Consider the following 17,151-nt stretch of genomic DNA (forward strand, 5'->3'; position numbering starts at 1 on the left):
TGAAGCACGTTAACAACAATTTATTTAACAAGATAATAGTTAATTATTTCAAAACATTTTTAAACTTGACAATGAAGGATATCATGGCACTTACCTAGAATGAGTTTAAAAATTTTAACTCGTTAAGCCCTTCAAAGATTCAATTCATCTGATCTTTCATAACAAAGAATTTTCAAAAAAAAAAAAAAAAAGAAAAAGATTCAATTCCTTCAATATTAACATAATTCGGTCAACTATTTAATTAGATGGAAGGTAAATTTTCGTTGTGATCCTTTGTGTAATGCAATAAAGAATTCCGTTTTGACCATGCTTAATCATTCGTATCATTTAAGAACATGTCAATTGCTTCAACCACCAAAAAAATCAAATTAAAGCAATTCAATATAAGAATTCGGTGGGGTGGTCAAATTTGTGTAGATGGTGTATCTTTATAGAAGCCTATATGTGTAAGGGCATTTAATCTCTCACTGATTATGATTTGTGACAGCTGTTAAACTTGGAATATCCATCATTTTTTTCCCTTTTTTTTTTTATCGATACAATAGCTTCCTATACTATGGGGAGGGGACGACCTGAAGAGATCCTGAGTTGATTCGGAGGGGACTGAACCACTATCGAACTAGACAGGTGCACTACGCACTCATCTAGATTTTTTAAGTAAGACCACATTTAGTTGTGACAAATTGGTGGGAGACAAGGTCTTGCCTCCCATCCCACCATGCCTTAATGCATTGGTGGTGTCCACCAATTCAAAGGCTGGTGGTTTTGGAATATCCATCGCGCCAGCATTAAGTTGTATAATAATTGAGTATAGTAACGGCTATATTTTACACAAAACAAGGAATTAATTAGATTTTGTCACATATATTAAATTTAATTAAAGTCTGAAATATTTCTAAACGTGAATAACAAAAGCTGGATTTTCAGAATCTACAGCATTTAAAAAATACATCTAATGCAAAGTCAATAAAAGTAAAGGTATCTGGCTACTTATACCTAGTACAAATGTAAGAGATTTACACCACTTAATAATTTTTTAAGAAGTGTAACAACGTTGGATCGGTCAGTTTCATCAGTAGATTTTGGTATGTTTGTTGAAGTTCAAGAAATTATATATCACAAAATAATTCACCAAACACATGACCTAACTCAATGGGTTATTTAAGAAAATTTTCTTCAACATATCAAATAAGAGTTAATCTTTTATATATTGACGATGTATGTACTGTTACAATTGGATACACGATATATATGTAAAATTTGGATTTCAAATGTAAAATCATATGTAGCTGAGTTCTGCTATATCTCAGGAGCAATTAACCAGTGTAAGTTGGATTACACCTAATCTCTAGATACAAATCCTTGTAATATCTTGAACAGTTAGGATAAATTGACGCTCACTGCTACCTGCTAAGCATGCATGCGTGATAGCAAAGCATGCTTGCTTTATGATAAGGGAGATTAGGTAACTTGTCATAAGCAAAAAAGCTGTGTGTGATCAATATATACTTTTCTACTCGATCTGTGGCAGTTGCTGGGGACATGATCAGCAGCATCCATTAATTCGGAATAACAAAACTGGCTGTGGACTAATCGTCCGACTCACGGCACCATTGAGTTGCAATCACCTCGTGTTGATCCAACGGTGATAGCAGCATTTTGTGCTGCCAAGGTGTATTAAAAGAATACAGTTACGCTTTTATTAATAGCAGCAATTCTTTTTCATTTAATGATAAAATTTTTTTTTTTGGATACGATAAATTTATTCTATATCTGAATCGTCATTGAACGAGTGGATTCAAGATGATCAATAGAGAATTTAAAGGAAATTGAATCGTCACCGTCTTTACACCTGATGATGAAATTTTCAGAAAATTTTGAATAAAAATGCAGGTCAAGCGATCCTTGACCTATATTCAAGAATAACTTTAAAACTCTGCCCGGTGGCTAGAGTAGTTGGCTAGAGTAGTTGGTTACATGGTGATAAATACTTGATCACGACAGTCAGCATCAAAGTGAAGTTGCAATTTCAAAATCTGCCAGGTGGATACTGAGGGTTGATTGTTAGCCTTTATGGTCAGTGCTATCCTTTCACTACTCGGGAGAAAGTAATTGGAATGCAATCACCTCATGTTGCCTAGGCGTAGTAAAATGCTTTGCATTGCCACGGAGTGGAAGAAAATAAAGTTGGATTTTCACTAACAATAATTGCTTTTGGTGTAATAGTTAATGCTTGATACTAAGGGCTTTGTTTGGATTTTTCAATTTTTGAAAAATAATTCATTTTGTATCATATAAGAACGAGTTTAGGACAAAAACGATTTTTAGATTTCAACCGCAAGAGTGGGGCTATTTTGAGAATATGAGAGTATTTGAAGTGTAATTGAAACATTGAGTACAAGTTATTATAACTTTAATTTCACTATAATTACTTATATAACCTTTCAGGTATTTAAGATTAGGGGCAGATTTGATATGTTACAATTTTTGGTGCCAAGTTGAGTATCAAGTACAAGTGAATTAAACTTGTGTTTTGATAGAATTACATAAAAGCTCTTTTAATCATTTATTATACTGACATCCAAGCCTTCCAATTTCTTGAAACCTTTCTCATCCGTTAAGGAATTAATTGGATATTTACATAATTGGATTTTAATTACAATTAATTAACTTAATTATTATCTGAACAATCATTATCATATTTATGCCCCCATGTTTAGTCGATACCCTTTATTCTTTTTCGGTTTCACCCCTTTGGTTTTATTATGATTATCAAATATTTGGTGGAATGCGTAGCTTTTCCTTTAAATTGAGGTGAGTTCTTTAAGTTTGTCTTCTTCGATTGTAGTTTTTTTTTTCTGATGATTGGTTTATTCAAAAACTCCATATAATTTGCTTTTTGATACTTCCAATTCCAAAAACTGACTAATTGTATTGTTTTCTTTAATAGATCCCAGAGATTCTGTCTCTGGTCAAAGTATAATTTGAGATAATGTTGTCACTTTCTAAAATAATCAGAAAAGTAATTTTATCATCTTCTCCTTCTCGGCCAAGGTATTATCTCTTTATTTAAGTCAAATAACCTTATTTCTCACGAACTTTCTCCTATTGTTCTTGACTCCAGGGATCTGTTGACTACATTCCAATAGTTATAGTTCAAGTAGTTATTTTTTCATGTAATATGATTTGGAATTCAGTTTGTGTTTATTTTAATTGGGAATTTTATAGTTGTAAAATTTATTAACTTAGAATTTTGTACTTCATTGAAACTAAAAAAGAAAATTAATCATGCTACATAGTACTAAGATGTCATTGCACTCTATTTGCTTTCCATGTTATGATTTCGTTATTGTATTCTACTGTTTATATAGTTTCAAATACAAAAAATTTACTTTTTATGCTATCTAAAACAATTTGTAGTGGAACTTGATGAGTTTAAATGCTTTAACTATAGTACCATTTTGATTGCATTGTATTAATTTATTTACTCATAATTGTATGTTGTATAATGATAAATAATATTTCTTGATTTGATTGAAGCAACTATTATCCATAGTTTAAACGAGTCAATTAAGTAGAGATGCTATATTGGATACTTATACAAGTAAACATTGGAAAATATCATTAAGCAGTTTCTACCTATAGTTTGCAATTCGAATTCGTATGAGGAATTTCTTCTGATTTTAGTTACCATTTTCTACAATTTCAAATTTAGAAAATATTATTTGCACCAATTTTTTATAATCAAGATAGTTTCAATTCAGATCTTTAACAATTATGCAGATTTGAACTTATTTATGAGATTATAAAAAAATGCCCCTAGCAAAAAACACCAAATCTGAATAGTTTCAACAAAACTTTGAAAAAGACCACTTAAGTTTTTTATTTATTTATCATTTTTGGGCACTATTATCTCTGTAAGAAACATGTGATTAAGTCGTATTATGCCCACCAAATTATATAAATAGTTAGCCAAAAATAAAATTATTTCAGATTAGATTGGACGCTAAGTGATTGATGGATAAACTTGACTTGATAATTCAGGTTGAGCTTAAGTCGAGAGAGAAATCAGAAGCATTGCTTGAGGGATCTTTCATGAACATATATAGATTCGAGAGATGAATGGTCCACTTGATACTTTAAAATGTTTTATCATCTTAGATAAATTTTAGAAGAGACATTTGGATACTTTTCAATTGCACTTCAAACATTCTTACATTTTCAAACTACCCTTATCTTTGCAGTTGAAATTCAAACATAACTTTTGATCACAATAGATTCTTATATAGTATAATGATAAGAATGTCTCATTGCACATTATTTTTATTGACACACTATGTAACTTATGATTTTTCTATTAAAATCACATGATAAAATCATCATACTTCAGTTTCTATACTACAAAATATTAAACAATAATTATTAATTATTTTGAATCACAAGCACCAAATTCCCGCGCGTTGCGCGGGTTGTCCCTCCCTAGTTTTTCATATAAAATACTACAGTAATACACAAACAAAAATAACTCCAAAAAATACCATATCCATACAATATATAAAAAATAATTCCAAAGATACAAAAAAATACACCATTATCCATCACTCTTCACCACCATGGCCACCGCCTTATCACCACAACCCCCACACCCACGATCCTCTCTCTCTCTCCTGCTTCTCTTTTTTTTCCTTCTCGTCTCTCTTCTTCTTCTTTCTCCTTTCTTCTTTTCCTTTCCTCGCACCTTAATTTCCTTTCCCTCCATTGACAGCAACCTTCTTAGTCACGATCTAATCTAATCGCGACTAGAAGCTGTGGCCAAGACTAGAGGTGGCAATGGGGCGGGGGACACCTCCCCCAACCCCCGCCCCGTTGTATTTTAATTCACTCCGCCCCGTTCCCTGCCCTCGGCTTCCCCCGCCCCGTCCCCGTCCCGCCCCACTTCCCCCGTGGGGTTAAAAAAAATTTATTAAATAAATTCATTATAATTAAATTTGAGCAAATAATCAAGTATTAAAATATCAATACATCACCAAATTATTATTCATTGTAATTTCACAATTGAAACTCATAAAAATAATTAAAAAATTATTTGAATACAATTTAATATGATAAAACAAATATAACTAAAATAATCAAATTTTCATTTTCAATACAAATACAATCACTATATTATTATTGTGTCTTTTTTTAGAAAAAGTGTTATTGTATTAAGTGTAGTTAGGAATTTAACATAAATGTATTAATAAATTTAGTATAAATAATTAATAATTTTTATTAATAGACATGTATAATTAGTAGTATAATTGATAATATCATTATATATATATAATTATGTACATATATATATATATATATATATATATATATATATATTTCAAACGGGTGGCCCCGTTTCTAACGTTGCCATCCCTAACTAAGACGGTCGTGGTTAGAGTGGTGGCTAAAGTTGTGGCCACCACACACGAGCGGGAGAGGGGTTTGGGATTGGGGGGAAGGAGGGGAAGGGGGAGAAGGGAGAAGGGAGAGGAAAGAAATATTCTTAAAGAGTTGCATTTTCAGCAAGAAGGAACTACTACAATTTACTGTGACAATAGTTCTGTCATCAAATTCTCTAAAAATCCAGTTCTACGTGGAAGAACCAAGCACATAAATGTGAGATTTTATTTTCTAAGGGAACTCATAAGAGATGGAATAATTGATTTTCTCCACTGCAAAAGTGAAGATCAGGTTGTTGATATAATTATCAAACCATTGAAGTTATCCACATTTCAGAAACTAATGAAGTTGTTTGGAGTCTGTGCAGTTGATAAGTTCTATTTAACTAAATGTTTGGAAAACTTTCAATTTAAGGGAGGGATTATTAGAAATATTCACTTATTTTTAGTTAATCATGTTTGTTTGTTTTGTCCTACCTAGTTAGTGGAGTTAGTGGAGTGACTAGTGAAATTAGTGGAGTTGTTTTGAACTCTATAAATAGAGCAGTTTCACGTTATGATTTGTGTATCAGATTTACAAAGAAATAAAGTCTAGTCCTTGCTTCTCTTATTATTTTTCAGTAATTGTATCAGAACCCCATTTCATTGATATGCATCTCAGCCGCGCCAAGAACAAAGAGGACAAATATATTATCGTGGTCAAGCATTTCATCCAGGACAAGATCGAAGTGATCTTATCATTCTGTTCAGGTGATGATCTATCAGAAAATCTCCAGGTTTTGGGCCCTGATTCAGAGGTTCCAGCTGAGTTGAATTATGAAAATGTTAATTTAACTAGCCCTCGTAAATTGTAATGGGATCATTTGTGTCTCCAATTTGGAGGGTGACGATATTTATTTGTGTTATCTTGCAACCCGTGAATTCAGAAAACTACCTCTTAGGCCTTTTGATCACCTGAATGGGCTCTCTTATGAGAAAATGGTATGGGATGGGTTTGACCAAACTACTGACAAATATAAGAATTTCAAACTGATGTGTATCCCGAAAGATGGGCTTTATTTTTACAAGAACATATTCGAAATTTACAATCTCAACACAAATTGTTGGATAGATATGGAAACCTTCATCAGGCCCACAATCATGCATTTCCTGTCTGACCCCCCGTCTTATGTAATAACAGATCCATCCACTAGTTTGCCATGGATGAACAATCTTACCTGAACCTTTCTTTTGACATCAGCACTAAGGTATTGAGTGAAACAAATTGTCCTTCTGCTGAAAATCGCCCAAGGACCCCATCGTCTTGAACAGTACACTTACCTTGATAAGATTCCCATGGCCAGAAGCATCTGAAATGGAAGAATATTACTGCGTTGGTGATGGATATGTAAGAGAATATGTAGAGCAATTCATTGATGCATGGATGATGATAGATTGTGGTTTGGAAGAGTCTTGGATTAGAAGATATACCATAGGGCCTTTTCAATGTGCATACCCTGTCTTTTGTTCTTGGGATAATGACAAACTACTTCTTGAAATTATCAGTGGACAATCAGGCTCATGTGCACTCATGGACAATGAGGAAGGAGGTGAAATTAGAAGTACAATGTTTATGGGCTTCCACTTAGGCTACAAGCCTTATTTACATGGAGAGTTCGGTTTCCCCCGGTGGAACAGGTGATCAGTGAATGAGCTAAACAGGGGTGGAGGAAACACAGTAATACTGCATCGTTCAGGTTCATATGATGGTTTTAGATTGTGGACAACCCCTTCCCTGTACTGGTCTTGTCTGATAAATTTATGTTGTCATATGCACATATATGTTAAATCTTTGCAACAGTGAAGAAAGTGTTCCACATATTTCCAATTTACATGTTTTTCCTATGGTTTCAAGAAGTACTTGAGTCATAGTGATTTGCCAGACTAGTAACTTCACAAGCGTAACTTAATCAGAGTTTAGAAGATTTGTCCCTAAACGCAACTACAATGCTTTGCTGTTGATGACGTGACAGAAACTCATGGCATTTGAAAAGACTAATTCTAACGCAAGCTTCGCAACTGAGAAAATGGGGCAGGCTGGAGAATCAAATACATGCAACTCAAGTGATTATGTACGGGATAAGTTGTGTGGAAACCCTTGGTATATACCAGGAGAATCTTTCTCCCTCTATATATATATGTATATATATGAATTCCTGTCCTTGTTGAGGTTTAGGCGATGTGTCATTGAATAGATTGAGACATTGGTAGCAGAATTGCAAATTGCTTTTTGCTTGCTTTTTTCATGTAAAATGCTGATGATCTTTATTGGATCGACTTTGTTGGTAATAGCTAGTACTTAGAGAGTAAGGCTAATAGGTTGGTGTTCAGATGAACTCTATAACAAAATTCTCTTTAGTTATACTATCTTATCGATTATATCTTTATAGTTTTCTTGTTTTGTAGGTGCCTTGTTTTTTTCAGAAGTACTTTCATTTTGTCTAGTTACATTGACACAATCACAAGTTGCAGTTGCTCACTAATGGAGCCTAAACAGTTGTTTCAGTGAAGCAAGCAGGTTAATCAGCAGATAAACTCATACCAAAAAAGAAAAGTAATATATGTTCTTGTAGCTGGTAAGCATTGTCGTGCCCCATTTTTTTTTTAAAAAAATAAAGTTATGGGTTTATAAAATGAATTTTTGATTTGTAGAGAATAAATAAAGAAAAAAGGGCATAAAATGTCACTTAAAAGTGCGACGATTTTGACCCAAAATAATAGTTTAAAAAGGGTTTTTAACAAAAAATAGAAGTTGCCACTTGGTATTGAGTTAAGGTGTACCAAGTCACCTAAAATGAGTTAAATAAATAAAAAAAAGTAGAAAAAACCTTTTTTAAATGACTCCAAACTTTCGAAAATCAAGAGACAAAGGTTCGGGAGTCATAGTTGAAGAAAGGGAAGGTAAGGATAAAATCCAAGGCACCCTTTCAACTTAACCAAGGTTAATTGCGTGATTTAGTCAAAAAATTTTCTTAATTTAACCTTAAAACTGATCACACTCGGATGTTATTATATGAATGCGAACCTAGATCTAATGTATATCGGAAGGGTCAATATGTCTCTTCAAAACTTGATTGGTGCAAATCGCATTAATTGCGATGTCCAAAAGTGACTCTTTGAAGAGGTCAAGAAATTTGCAAAAGTGAGACTCGAAGAAAAATAATAATATACAAATATACATGACCTAAGGGAATGCATCATATTGGACGCGGGGAACTAATATTCGTTACTTTAATTTTCCCTTTAATAGAGAGAATATGAGCGTGCTAAGGTTAGAGAGCCATACTCGTCCATATCCCATATTCGATGGGTATTTTCCCTATCTAATCAAGCAAATGATTTAACCTAGTTCTAATTCTCTTAAATAGAATGTAAATGTAAATGTTATGTTTCACACATAGGGATAAGGGATATACGTATAGAGGGAATATCAAGCAAAAATGGTAAGGATCCTAAAAAGTGGAAAATATGCATGAAATGTGGTGATTTGTCACACAAACATGATCTAGCGCGTGGACGGTTCCTAAGGGTTTAGTGCTGGATTAGCCCATGTCTCTAAGTGCTCACTAGCATTGGACTAGTGAAAAAACGGGAAAAAGGGCCACAACTAACGTTGGATTAGTGTGGTGACGTCATACATTTATTATAACTAAACAAATCATATAAAATATAATAAAAGTAAGTAAATACATAAATCACATAAAACACATAACACATAAGCATGATATCTAGATGCAAAGGGCCTAAGGAAAGCGAGTAACACATAAGCACACAAACATGCAAGCACACACAAAACAAATAAGAGCAAATAGAGACCTAACTATTACATTTGGGGACCCTAACTACAATCTAAGGGGGAAAGAATAAAATAATAAAATAACTACCTAACTATTACATATTCTATCTAAATACATGTTTTGAACACCCTAATTATTACAATTTGGTATCTAAATGCCTCTCAAATAATCAAACATTAAATTATACAAAATTTAAAACAAATAAAGTGAATAAATAAATAAATAAAATAAAATAAAAAATTCGAAAGAAAACATGTAATTACATACATAAAATCACATAGGAGCACATAAAAGAATTTAAAGATAACACAAGAGGATACTTCCCTTTGAAGTAGTAGCTAATGGGGGATTGGATTGCCCTATTTAACTCCAAAATTAACAAAAATCATCAAGGCACCAATTTAATTAATAAATAAAAGCAATAACATGTAAAGAAATGAAATTGATTAATTAAACCATTTAAATGAAAGTAAACAACCTTTATTTAAGAAAATTAAAACAAGTAGAGACCTAATTGACAAAATTAATAAAGTTTTAGGGATAAATTTGTAATTATCATAAATATTAGGGATCAAAATTTAAAAATAAAGTTTAGGGACCTATTTACAATTAAATTAGGGACCTAATTGACAGAAATCAAATTTTTTAGGGTAATAGTATAATTAAAGAAAAGCACTGGGACCATTCTGTAAAAATATTTTCTAGTTTCTTGGTGAATCATGGTACTGGGCCATTTTGTGACTTCTTCTTGGGCCAAGACCACTTGGCCCGATCAGAAGTCCAAGAAAATAAAGCGAGTCAACCCAATTTTTTACCAATTAAAACACAACCAAATTAATCAAAATCAAATCCTAAAACCCAACAAAAGTGTTGGACTTTAACCTCCTAAACCCAAGTCAAAACCCAGAAAATAAACCCAACTTTTCTATCAAAACCCAAACAACAAACCACAACCCAAAACTACACTTATTTTACCAAAGACCCAATAAGATAGTAAATCATCTAAATAAAAAATTAAGGTCTAATTACGTCCTACAACCCAGAATTAATCTATCCAATAAAGCACTTAAAATATGAAAAAAATTAAAGTAAAAGGGCAAAATTGATTAATTTGCAGGTGTTTTTGGGCCGTAGTGAGATTATCTCATAGTTGGGGGGTTAAATTGAAATTTTGGAAATTTTGCATGCAAAGTTACAAAAAAGGCTTTCTTATGCACTTTTCTCGGTTATCAACAATGTTTTAAAAACCGACCGTTAATTGAACCGGTGAAGTGAAAGGGTCGAGGTTCAACCGGTCGGACCGGTTCAACCTCGGTTCAATGAATTTTTTAAAAAATTAATTTATATAAATATATATATGTACAAAATAAGACATGTAATGGACTAATTTAATATTTTATATGATGAAAAGTTTACTATTTTTTAATAACTTGGATTTTTAAAAATAAATTTTTTAAATTATAAGTTAAAACAAATAAATTTCATCTCAATTTCAATTATATCTAAATCCAACCCCAAAATATCACAATATTTTGAAATTATACAAAATTCATGTATCTGAGAATTTAGTTATTATGAATTGAAATTTTAATTTACGTTTTGAGATTTAGATATTGCAATTTAAAAAAGAAAATTTGGAGTTCGAAGGAAATCAAGAAAATCGAAAATAGAAATGTAAACTTGATAAGAAACAAAAAATAAGATAAAAGTGAGTGGTTGTGGCATTAAATAATTTGGGTTAAAAAAAATTCTTTTTTAACTTTTTTCAATTTAATGGACAAAAACAAAATTAAAAGATGGAAGAAAACATTAATAAATTAAAAATAAAGAGGTTTGATTAAAAAGGGAGTGACAAAAGAAAAGATGATAGAGAGAGAGAGAGAGAGAGAGAGAGAGAGAGAGAGAGAGTTGAAAATTAAAAAGAAAGAGCCATGAGGGGATGAGATTTTGTAAGAAAAATGGAAAAAAGAAATATGAGTATTTGCTTTATATAAATAAATTATCAAAAAAAACTAATAAGATGTGATGGTGCAACGGTTAATACATTGTTCTTTTATTACAAAGGTCTTGGGTTCGAATCTTGATTGTTGCATTTTGCAAAACTTAAAAAAAAAAAGAAAAAAAAAAGAAAAGGGAAAGCTGAAAACAGAAAAATCGCCGGTTCAATCCGGTTCGACGGTTTTCACGGTTCAACCGGTCTTTGACCGGGTTTCTAGCAAAGTCAACAATGTCATTAAACCGGACCGGTGCCATGGCCGGTTCGCGGTTCAACCGGTCGAACCGGCCGGTCCGGTCCGGTTTTCAAAACATTGGTTATCAAATGCAGGCAAAAAGTCCAAACGAAACATCAAAACTTCCGAACCAAAACAAGAAAATTATGCAGATTTATCACCAAAACTCAATCTTCCAAGATCTAAAGCAAGATCATACCCCAAAATCTAAACTAAAAAATGAACATCAAAAGAAAACAAAACAAGCACAGATGCAACCAGATTTTTGATGGATTTGAAAGGATTTAAGCTTGTACGGCTAGGTAATGAGCAAAAGGAGTTACCTTTAATGAAAATATACAGTAAACTTGGAAGGAAGACGAATTCAGGAGCTGGAAAATGAAGTTGACAACTTCTGGAAACCCACTTCAAGATTGATGGCGCGATGAATTTTGGCCCAGATTCAAGAGACTTGTAAGCGTCTTTTCCAAAGATTATCTGAATAAGAATTGTTCACTGATGAACGTAGATGGTGCAGATATAAAGAAAACACCCAAAGGGGCAAAACTGAGATCATATTTTGATCACCAAGTGAGCCAAACGATCAACCCTGGCTCATGTTCTTCCTCAAAAATTTTCTGCATTTTTTCTTTTCCTTTCTCTCTCCTTTTCTCCCCATTTTTTGCTGTTTTTCTCTCCCTTTGATCTCTCCGCTGCCCCCTTTTCTCCTCCCCTCTGTACTTGAATGCGTTTTCATCCATTTATATGGCACAAAACCCTCAAAAACCCTTGGAGCCACGATGGGGATGGGTTAGATTTTAGGGAATGATTATGAACCATTAGATGATGGGTTTTGGATAAGAATTGGTAGTTGATCTGGCACTTGTACTAGAAGACTTGAAAAGGAAGAAAATGGAGCCAGATTCAAGTGGAAATTGGACCCAAAATGGTAGCTGCAATCTGGTACATAGCCTCGTCAATGGCCATGTACGAAGAAGATCTCTTTTCTTCTTCTTTTTTTTGAAAAACTGCATTTTCATCGAATTTTTTTCTGCCGTTTCCTTTCTTTCTTTTTGATTTTCTAAAAATGATTTTTCCAAAAAATAGAAATGAAACAAATAAAATAAATAATAAAATTTAACTAAAGTGCACAAAAATAGAAATAAAATGTTAAAATTTTGGTGTCTACAAGTATTGTACAGAGCATCAGCCTGGAGTGAAATTCTTGGAGTGTGGAAATTTTGTAGTGAATCTCAAAATGTTTTCAAATTGGGTATTAGCATCGGATGATTTTGTGAAACATCAGTGTTTGGAATAGATATTCATACTATAAGAGAGGTTCTTGTGCATTCTAAATGTCCAATACAAAATTACAAAACTGAATATGCTGATGCAAATTAGTCTGGTTTCATATTGTTGGTTTATTAGAGTAGAGAAAGTAGAACAAGAATGAAAACTTTTGTATTGCAAAAGTCACATTTTATTGAGTTATAAGCCATGCTTTTATATAGTATAAAGATAACAGAATTAGAGAAAACTTTGGAAAAAGATCTACTAGAGATAAGATCCTAAAATCAGAATCATATCAAGTACTTTGACTTATCTATTGCCTAAAAAGTAGCAAAGTGAGTAACTAACTACTACAATTTGTTAGCAGTTCCACAAATCATGCTATTCAACACTCCTCCTTGGTTTTGGAACTGCATACTCCAAGCTTTTAGCTCAAGAACTCAAATCTTTCCTTGGGAAGAGCCTTTGTAAACATATCAGCACTTTGATCTTCTGTTTTGCAGAAAATCAACTGCACTTCTCCCTCCTTTTGCACTTCTCTTAAAAAATAAAACTTTATGTTGAAATGTTTCATTCTGCCATGGAACAACTGGATTATTAGAAATAGAAATTACAGCCTCGTTGTCAACAAATATCTGGGTGCATTCTTCCTATTTTATGTGTAGATCAGTCATGAGTTTTCTTATCCAAAGTGCTTGATTCACAGTAGCAACGGTAGCTACATATTCTGCTTCTGTAGTGGATTGAGCTATGACATCCCGCTTCTTTGAACACCATGAAAAGATTCCAAACTCAAAAGTAAAATAGTAACCTGAGGTGCTTCTCATATCATCAGCACATCCAACCCAATCACTATCAGAAAAATCATGAAAATTGAAATTTCTAACTTGACTAAACCTTATTCCATAATCAACAGTACCTTTAACGTATCTCAAAATCTTTTTGGCTGCTTGAAAATGAATTTCACTAGCACAGTGCTTGTATCTTGATAGCAGACTCACTACTTGCATGATATATGGGCTGGTTGCAGTCAAATACATTAAATAGCCTATTAAGTTTCTATACAGCCCTTCATCAACTTTTTCAGCTCCATCTTCTTTGCAAAACTTCTCTGTTTGATTCATTGGAGTAGCAGTTGATTTGCATCCTTCCATGTTAAATTTTTTCAGGACCTCCTTTGCATACTTTTGCTGGCATATGAACACTTCATTTTGCTTCTATTGTATCTCCATACCAAGAAAGAATGACATCATACCAATATCAATCATTTCAATGACGTCTTCCATCTCCTTTTTGAACTTGTCAATCAACTCCTTGCTGCTTCCTATAACAAGAAGGTCATCAACATATAAAGATATCACAAGTATTTCACCATCAACCTTTTTGATATATAAGGTAAATTCACTCAGACTTTTTTCAAAGCCTAAGTTCATCAAATGTGCATCAATTCTGTTGTGCCAAGACCTCGGTGCCTGTTTTAAACCATGCAGTGCCTTTTTTAGGTGATACACCTTATTTTCTTTTCCTTGAACAGCAAATCCTTTAGGTTGCTCCACAAAATATTTCTTCATCCAGGTATCCATTTAGAAAAGCCGACTTAACATCTAATTAATGTATAAGCTAGCCTTTTTGTGTAGCAAGAGCCAACAATATTCGTATGGTATCCAATCTGGCAGCCGGAGCAAACGTTTCGGAGAAATCTACTCCAAACATCTGAGCATGTCCCTTAACGATGATTCTTGCCTTGTGCTTGTTTACAAAACCAATGGAGTTGAATTTGGTTCTACAAGCCCACTTGACACCTATCACCTTTTTGTGTGTAGGTCTATCCACCAACTCCCAAGTTTGGTTTTTGTCTGTCATTTTAAGCTCCTCCTTCATTGCAACTATCCATTTCTGATCAGTTGCTATTTCTTTATATCCTGTAGGCTCCATAACAGCAACATTACATCTCTGATAAATGTCAGAGAGTAATCTGGTTCCTCTAACAGGTTCTTCATCAACATTATCATTCCATACCTGCAATTCAAATTTATCTTTATTTTCCCAACTCCAACTGTTTGGCTCAAGGAATTTAACATCCATGCTCATAATTATTTTGTTACTTAGTGGTGAGTAGATTCTATAGGCCTTTGAAGATGAGCAATAGCCTACAAAAATCCCTAGCTCTACTTTCTTGTCTAACTTGTCTATTTTAACCTGAGGAATATAAGAGAAACACAAACAACCAAAGGTCTTTAGATAAAGCAATTTTGGCTTGTAGCCATACCATGCTTCAAATGGCGTCTTTTTCTACAGAGCTTTCATTGGCAATCTGTTTAGTAAAAAAATTGCCGTATTCATAGCCTCCACCCAAAATTTCTTTGGCAGCCCTTTATCATGCAACAAGCATCTTGTCATCTCCATAAGCGTCCTATTTTTACGCTCCACCACTCCATTTTGCTGGGGAGTGTAAAGGGCTTTCAGTTGGTGCTCTATGCCTGAATCTTCACAAAATTTTTTAAATTTTTCTAAGGTATATTCAGTTCCATTATCGGACCTGATCACCTGCATGCTGCAACTGCTTTGATTTTCAACCCACGCTTTAAACTTCCAAAAGATGACAGCAATCTCATATTTGAATTTCATGAAATAAATCCAATACATTCTAGTATAATCATCAATGAAGAGAATATAAAACTTACTACCATTCAAGGATGGTATTTTTTGAGGTCCTCTTACATCTGTATGTATCAATTGCAACTTATGTGTAGCTCTCCAAGTTATATTTTGGGGAAAAGGAACCCTTGATTGCTTCCCATATTGACAAACAGCACATGTAGGAAGCTCTTCATCTAACTCAAGCATACCTTCTACTAAATTGTTTTTCTCCATGAACAATAGAGCAGCATGATGAAAATGGCCCAACCTCTTATGCCAAAGCACTACATTGCTAACTTCTTTGTGTACAACCGCTTGCTTCTCTTTTATAAGATCCAAAACAAAACTTTAGCCTTTCATTTGAATTCTGAACATTTTTCTACCTTCTGGATCTTTAATAATGCAACTTTTATCTTCAAATAGCACCTTATAATTTTTTCCAATAACTGAGGAATATTCAAAAGGTTTTGATCAATTTTTGGAACATATAAAACATCAGAAATGAATTTCAAACCTATGTACCCTTCAATTGCCATTGTTCCTATGCCTTTTACAGCAAGATAAGCTCCATTTCCAATTAGGACTCTAGTAATAGCAGTTTTATCAAGCTTTTTGAAAAGCTCTCGATCAAAAGTCATGTGGTTTGAAGAACCACTATCTATAAGCCAACTTTCCATGGAGCTATTAGTAGCGAAACATGAAACTGCAAACAATTGCTCCTCCTGAGGTTGATTCACCGCAGCTTTGGCTTCTCCTTGTTGCTGTTGAGACTTGCATATCTTTTCCACATGCGCTAACTGACCACATTTGTGACATCTTACATCTAGGTTCCACCAACACCTTTTCTGTGGATGATTGGTTTTTTTTTTTTTTTTTTTTTTGCAATAAAGGCAAAGTGGAAATACTTGAGATTTGTTGTTTCTAGGCACCTTTTGGTTGTTCTTGTTCTTGCCTCTGTTGTTGTTTTGTGATATGGCTTGAATGGCACTTTCCATCGATCTTTCTTGCCTCATCAGTCGTCTTTGTTCTTGTGCCTGCAATGCATTTAACAATTCTGCCAAGGTGATACTTGGCAGATCTTTTGAGTTTTCTAAGGCCGCGATTATAGCCTCAAACTTTTCAGGGAATGTAACTAGAATTTTTTGAACTATTCTTGAATCAGAAAAATCAGTACCGAGTCTTACTTTATTGACTATATCAAGGAGTCTGTCAGAATAGTCCTTGATAGTTTCTGATCCTTTCATCTTCTGCATCTCAAATTCTCGAAACAAGTTCAACACTCATATCCCTTTGATTTTTTCATCTCTTTCATATTCATTCTGCAAGAAATTCCAGATCTCATGCACCATTTTCAACGTCATGATTCTGGTAAAGATTGTGGATGTGACAGCTGCATATAGACTTGTTCTGGCTTTCGATTTCCCTTGTCTCCTCTCATTATGGTGTCTCATTTGAGAAACTATTGGATTGTTTGGAAGAGGAAGTACTTCATAATCATCTTCTATAGCCTCCCACAAATCATTTCCACCAAGATAGGCTTCCATTTTGGCAGCCCACATTTGATAATTTGTTCCATCAAATATGGGAGGTCCAAGTTGATGAATAGAGGAAACTTCTGGATTCACTGTAATAAGTGTTTAAAGAAGATGTTTAAGCCCTCTCAATCCTCACAGATCCCTCAAGATGAAAGCTCTGATACCACTTTGTTGGTTTATTAGAGTAGAGAAAGTAGAATAAGAGTGA

At 33.5% G+C, this 17,151-nt stretch overlaps 2 protein-coding genes across 2 annotated transcripts; both read right to left on the reverse strand.

Moving 5' to 3' along the window:
* Positions 1–13,418: 13,418 nt before the first annotated feature.
* LOC140007282 (secreted RxLR effector protein 161-like) lies at positions 13,419–13,922 on the reverse strand. The gene has a single exon (XM_072049996.1). The coding sequence runs from the start codon at positions 13,920–13,922 to the stop codon at positions 13,419–13,421; it is 504 nt and encodes a 167-aa protein (XP_071906097.1).
* A 466-nt stretch (positions 13,923–14,388) lies between these two features.
* LOC140007283 (uncharacterized) lies at positions 14,389–16,952 on the reverse strand. The gene is made up of 5 exons (XM_072049997.1): positions 16,755–16,952; positions 16,314–16,655; positions 15,923–16,205; positions 15,103–15,254; positions 14,389–14,967 (listed from the first exon to the last, which is right to left on the reverse strand). The coding sequence occupies exons 1-5, from the start codon at positions 16,950–16,952 to the stop codon at positions 14,389–14,391; spliced, it is 1,554 nt and encodes a 517-aa protein (XP_071906098.1).
* Between the last annotated feature and the right edge of the window lie 199 nt (positions 16,953–17,151).

Source organism: Coffea arabica, chromosome 5c (assembly GCF_036785885.1).
Source record: "Coffea arabica cultivar ET-39 chromosome 5c, Coffea Arabica ET-39 HiFi, whole genome shotgun sequence".
NCBI lineage: Eukaryota > Viridiplantae > Streptophyta > Magnoliopsida > Gentianales > Rubiaceae > Coffea > Coffea arabica.